Source organism: Sturnus vulgaris, chromosome 4 (assembly GCF_052056855.1).
Source record: "Sturnus vulgaris isolate bStuVul1 chromosome 4, bStuVul1.hap1, whole genome shotgun sequence".
Classification (NCBI taxonomy): Eukaryota; Metazoa; Chordata; class Aves; order Passeriformes; family Sturnidae; genus Sturnus; species Sturnus vulgaris.
The window spans coordinates 74026047-74032086 of record NC_142246.1 but is presented as its reverse complement, the minus strand read 5'-3'; the positions used below and the strand labels follow the sequence as shown (position 1 = coordinate 74032086).

General features: G+C 49.8%; 1 protein-coding gene across 3 annotated transcripts in view; it reads left to right on the top strand.

The window, feature by feature from the left end:
• Positions 1-1618: 1618 nt before the first annotated feature.
• ANKRD17 (ankyrin repeat domain 17) overlaps positions 1619-6040 on the top strand; it is a 68206-nt gene continuing 63784 nt past the window's right edge. For 2 of the 3 annotated variants that reach the window (XM_088164349.1, XM_088164348.1), the window contains exon 1: positions 1628-2135. In XM_088164349.1, coding sequence (XP_088020475.1) covers positions 1767-2135 — 369 coding nt within the window. In that variant the 5' untranslated portion in view covers positions 1628-1766. Of the gene's footprint in view, positions 2136-6040 lie in introns of all 3 variants that reach the window. The other variant, XM_088164351.1, reaches the window with a different exon arrangement.

Here is a 6040-nt window from a genome sequence, read left to right as displayed (position 1 = left end):
AGACCTTGTACCTGAAGATCAGAGGTTAATCTTCTGAATTGTAAAGTTAAGATTCTGTGTCAGTTTTTTCCAGCTGACTTGGAAATAGTGTAATTTAACAGTGGGGCTCTTACAACCAAGGCAGTCCTTTTATTAAGAACATCCAGAGGCATGTATCCAGAGGATGTTTTGGTGGGATTTCAGCTACATGAGGACTTGAGGGGAACTGTGCAGACTCCATGATGAGCGCCAGTTGAGGATTTATTTAAAAAGTAATGTGTGATTTCAGACCTGACCGGTGCTCTCCAGTGTTGGCCAGATAAAAGAAACAACACCTAAGTTAGTCAAATAACAACAATCTCTTTTCATTTCTGTAAAAAAGCAGGCATTGTTGGTTTGAAACACCAATTACAAAACATCCACAGTGCACCAGTGCATAGAGCCATCACTGATCTTTACAATCGTGTGTTTCGGTGGCTAAAATAATTTTTATTTCCAACAGGAAATAATTTTTATTTCCAAAATGGAAAAAGCCCATTTCTCCAATGAGGAAGCCACAATTTAAATATTTAATGTATTTAACTTACATTTATACTTATATTTAACGTACATTTAACTTTGGTTACTGCAGGACTTGGTCTGCCCTAATGGAGGCAATGGTATTAATATCCCAATACACTTTGGGAATGAAAATCTGGGCTAGGGGGCCTGAGGGCTAAATCCAGGCATGATGACATTTTCAAAGGGTTTCATTAAAGAAATATGGTCCAATCGACATAGGCATCTTAATGTTTGTAATTTTTAGTGAAATTGTAAGAAAATCGTTGTAAAACAGGGATTTGGAGGTTACTCTTGAACGCAGAGTGCCGGGTGGGAGCTAACTGTGTGGAAGAACACAGAATCCCAGAAACACTTGGGCTGGAAAAGACCTCCAAGGCCACCGATTTCAACCTTTGATGGATCACCACCTTGCCAAGGTGACCACGGCCCTGACTGCCATGTCCAGCCGTTCCTTGGACATCACTTTTAACTGGAATTCTGTGCTCCGCGGTTTCACTGGCCGCCACTTTCATGATACCCAACCAATTTATTTTCTGACCCTTTCAGCGACGCCCCACCAATTTTTATTATACGAGGCGTTTGGAGATTGCTTTTTCATGCATAGTGTCCGCACCGTGTGAGAGACCATCGCTTCTAAGCGGAATTCTGAGGGTTGTGGGCTCTCCACACGGGCCTTCCCTCAGGGGAGTTTCCCGCCCTGGGCGCGCTCCCTCACGCTCTGAGGGCAGCGCTGCCCCAGGGCCCGCGGGGTCCGCCGGCACCTCTGAGCCCACGGGGGCTCTCGGGGAAGCCTCTCCCATCGAGGCCAGGCCGAGCTCCCCGTTGTCGCCCTTACCGAGGCGGAGCGGGCTGAAGGCTGAGGGTGATGACGCAAGCGGCGGTTCCGGCGCCGGGGCGGTGACCGAGGCGGCGGCGCGGGCGGAAGGAAGGGAAGGGAAGGGGGCGGGGGGAAAGGGGTGTCTGGCGGCCGCCGCCGCGGTCCCGTAGCCGGGAGCGGGGAAGGGACGTGAGGGGGCAGCGGGAGCGGGCGGCGTGAGGGGAGAGCGGGAGCGCGCGCCGCGTGAGGGGAGCGAGAGCGGCGCGAGCGGCGGCCGCAGGAAGTATCGCGAGAGTTGGCGCGGCGGCGGCGCCGGCGCTAGAGGTGACCGAGGCAGCGGCGGCCGCGGGCGCCTCCTCCTCTTTTTCCTCCTCCTCCTTCTTCTCCTCCTTTTCCTTCCTCTCCGGCCATGGAGAAGGCGGTCGGTGCGGCGGTAGCGGTGACGGCGGAGGAGGGAGGCGGTGAGGGCGGCGGCGGCGAGGCCGGCAGCGCCACAGCAGGGCCCGGTCCCCCGGAGGGGCCGAGCGGCCCCGGCGCGGCCCCGTCGCCGTGCGGGCCCGGGGCGGCCGGGCTGGTGCGGGTGTGCGATCTCCTGCTGAAGAAGAAGGCGGTGCCGGGCAAGGCGAAGCGCGGCGGGCGGGCGGCCCGGCCGGCCAGCAGCAGCGAGAGCGGCGGCGGCGGCAGCGAGAGCAGCAACAACGGCAGCGACGACGAGGAAGAGGAGGAGGAGGAGGAGGAAGACGAGGAGGAGGAGGAGGAGGAAGAGGAGGTCTCCGAGGTACGGCGCGGGGGAGGCCCCGGGGGTTTCCCTGCTGATCCGGTTTCATAATTCCAGCTCGCTCCCGGCTCCCCCCCGCCCTCGGGCCTGCGGCAGAGCCGGGAAGGGGCAGCACCTCGTGGCGGGGCACGGGCGATCCCGGCCTCGGGGAGCACCCGCCGCTCACCCCTGCCCGCCGGGATGCGGGGCCAGCGCCCCCCGGTTTTCCCCGGGGATCGGAGGCTCCCTGCGAGCTGCAGCCAGCGGCCGCCTTCATCCCTGGTGTGGCTTTATCCCGAAGGGAAAGGCCCGGGAGCTGCTGCAGGTGCTCTCTGCCGCCGTGCTGTGTGCCATGTGCTACATCGCGATGGGTATGGGAGCCGGGAGAGGGAGAGCCGAGCGCTGGCAATGCTGCTGCCCAGAGGTTCCAGAGATAGGCCGGAGTGCTGGCTGCGTGGCTGGAAAGGTGTTGGCGCGCCCAGTGGTGGGAATAGGTCGTCTTGGAAAGAGCGTGCAGGTAAAGCAGGTGAAGGTGCAGCTGGAGCAGGTGAAGGTGCAGCCAGGCCAGAGAGCCCAGGGTGTTGGAACTGCTGAGTGACGTTTTCTCCGAACCTGAAAGCCACCCTGATTCCATGCAATGCAGGAACAAGCCCAGGGAAGCATTAATAACTCGATTTTGTCTGGTGTTAAGATTTTCAGGTAGGTATCGTTGGAAAAGGCCGGGAGCCCCTTATTTGCATATGTAGTCACACAGGGTTGCTTTGTTGAATGGTTTAAATTCTGTAACCTCCCCAGCTGAACATTCACTTCCGCTTTGGGGGGTTTTTTTTGAGTAGTGTCCGCAAAAAAGTCTACTTGAAGTTTTTTAGCTTTTCTTTGAACTTGGTTTCTGAGGGGTTTGGCTTTCAAGCGATGTATCTACAGTTCTGTTAGAGATTGGGCAGGAAGGAAGAGTCCGATAGGTTCAAGGAAGGGCTGGGCTAGGACGCTGATAGGTTTTTCCACGGTTAAGCAGCACTCTGCGTTTTATTCCTGCTGAAGTTGATACAAGAAGCATTTTATCCAGCTGTTTGAGATAAATTGCACGACAGTAAGCGGGTCTCAAAGAGTCAGTACGCTCGTTTCTGTGGTGGTGATTTTTAGGAAAGTCAATATCATGGCACAGGTAGAAGTTTTACGGTGTAGGACTTGTAGGATAACTGGTTTGCTGCTGAGCTACGTTGTCCAGCAGTCCTGCAGATGCTTGGAGAGCTCTGTTGAGCAAAGGCATTTGGGAATTGCTGTGGTGATGTGTGATGAAGGGATGGAGGCCGCAGAGTGACTTCAATGTGTGGGTTGACATGCCCTGAGACCAGTTGTGTGTGATGGAAACATTCAACAGAATTTGTGTCAAGGGAGAGCTGCTGGTGAAGTCGCAGGCAGATTTTATTTAGTGATCCACAGCCATTCTTCCCAAGGGCTCCATACACTGGGAGCTTTCAGGTGGAATGGTGTGTGCAGCAGGGTGAGGAGGGCAGAGACAGCTGGGGAGTACAGGTGGTGGATGGGGTGAGCTTTTGCCTGCATGCTCTGCCTTCAGAGCCATAGGCACCTATTTCACATTCTTTGAGACCTGCAGAGAGGAATAAATGCCAATGATCATGAAATATCATGAGGCAGCAGAATACTTCACTTTTTTTCTTTTTTTTTTTTTTTTTTTTTTGACATGTGGATACTGATATAGGCAGTTTGTGAAGGCAGTTTGGGCATCTGGAAGCTTCTCCCATGGTTTCATCTTATACTAAAGTGAAGGCTTTCCCAGGCTGGGTGGTCTGGGATTAAATATTAAGCAGGGCTAAGTAAGCAAGTGATTAATACTGAGATGATGACATTCAGGATTCACAGCAAAATATATGCCACACGCTTCATTTTAATTGTTCTTGATCATGCAGGTTTCTTGCAAAAATCTGTTCTAGTCTTTCTCCTAGTGGCTTCAGGATAAAATGATGCAGCTTGTGGAATATGCACAGCTGAAGCCACAGTTTTTAGGAATGTGAACATGAGGATGGCCTGATTAATGGAACCCACCGTCATCCTTCCCAGCAGCTCCTGGGGAGGAAATGTGCTTGGAGTGTTCTCATTGAAAGGGAGGTTTCCCTCTCTGAAAGGAACCTGATGGTTAGTTTTGGCTTTTAGAAGCTTAAAAAAAAATCCCACTGTAGAAATGAAGGGCTTTTTAGTTGTTTGGGGGTTATTTTTCTCTTTTTTATTTCACATTTTCTGGAGTTGTGGCGAGCTCTCCAGTTAGATTGTGGTCTTCTGGCCACAAGCAGTGCGGAAGGCACATGAAGTGAAAAACACGAAGAAACGTGAGTTCCTGGTTTTGCTGTAAAAGGAAACTACTGTGGGAATGCTGCAGAAGCTGCTGTTCCCTCCCAACCGTTCCCTTCATTATCTCTGTAAACTTAAGATAGTTTGTCTGAGGCTATTTTTTGCCCTTCTCGTGCTTAATACATTAAGACTTCTCTAATCTCTGAAGCAAAGTGCTTCTAGATTGGCCTGCTAATGACACTGCTCCTAAAAATCAGAGGAGTAGCAACAAGTCTAAGGAGTTCTCAAGGGAAACCTGGTGCATCCCGAGTCACAGAAACCCCAGGAGTAGAAAGGCATTCTTTGTTTTGGTTGTCGCTGAGCTGATGGAATGGAATAAAGAGTTACCATCAGCTGTGTTCATCTCTGTGTCTGAACTCTATCAGACCTCAGTGTGGAAACGCAGGCACTGTGGAGAACTTGGGGAGAATAGTGGAAATTTCATACCAACAGCCTAATAAGCTCCTGCAGCACTGATCAAGGCAGCCTCCAAGGCTGTTTTCTTCAATGGCAGCAAATTACGGTAAAACCCCAAGACTTTAGGTAGTGAGTTCCAGTGTTGTTTGTAAAAGGTAAATTGTCTTTTCCCTAAAAAGCAATTGTTAAAAACTGGCAACTTTTCTCAGTATACAGGCAGAAGAATCTTAAAGTATGAAAAATGATACTAGGAGTTACATAGCAGCAGAGGTCAGCTTGCAGGTTCCTCAAAGTGTTCTTGTACATACAAATTTTGTTAAACACTTCAGTTCATAGTGAAATAGTGTAAAAAAAATGAGCAGGTCCTCAGCAAGTTGCTGCTTAGAAGCCCGATGTCCAGAGTGCTTTAGGGCTTCTCTTATTTAACACTGAAAGGTGTAGTTGTGTAATAAAAAATGTTTACAAGGTTATTTCAAGTCTTTGTGCTTGGAGGATGTTTGCTGCTGGCAGTGAAATTTATAATTGCCCTTGATGTCCATCTCAAGAGTTGTAAGTTACATTTTGTCCATCAGTCTTGTGATGATCCAAGGTGTAGATCCATGTCGGATTTGTGTGCATTTATTACCTTGTCTGTTACTGGATTCTTATGTGCTGTGCAAATTAGCCTTCCAGAATGTAGTCCTCAGTTAACTGTACCTGAAAGCACTGCCTTGTGCCAAGGATGCTTTTTGAGATGTTTTGGCTGTTTTTTAAGCATTCTTAGTTCACTTGGGCCTCCTGTAAGTAAAAGTTCATTTTTGTTTTTTCAGCTGCAATTGAAATAGTAATTGAACTGAGCTAGTAAGATGAAGTAAGTAGAACAACAAACCACCACCAGTCCTCTAAAATTTCTTCATGCAGAAGAAGCTACTCTGAATTCCTTGGATTCAGATTTAAGGCAGAGTTCATCTGAGAACTTGGGCGTCCTGGTGTGGTTTGAAGAGCATCACAGGCACAGAGTTGTAATATTTAAATTGGAAAAGTCTTGAAGAGCTTAAGTGTTCAAATGAGCTGATTTGAAACACCGAATTTAATTTAGAAATCTGTTTTCTTTTATTTTAGCCCTAACAGCCTTCATCAGAATCCTGGAATAAGGCCTTTGGATTCTGCAGGGCCACCTT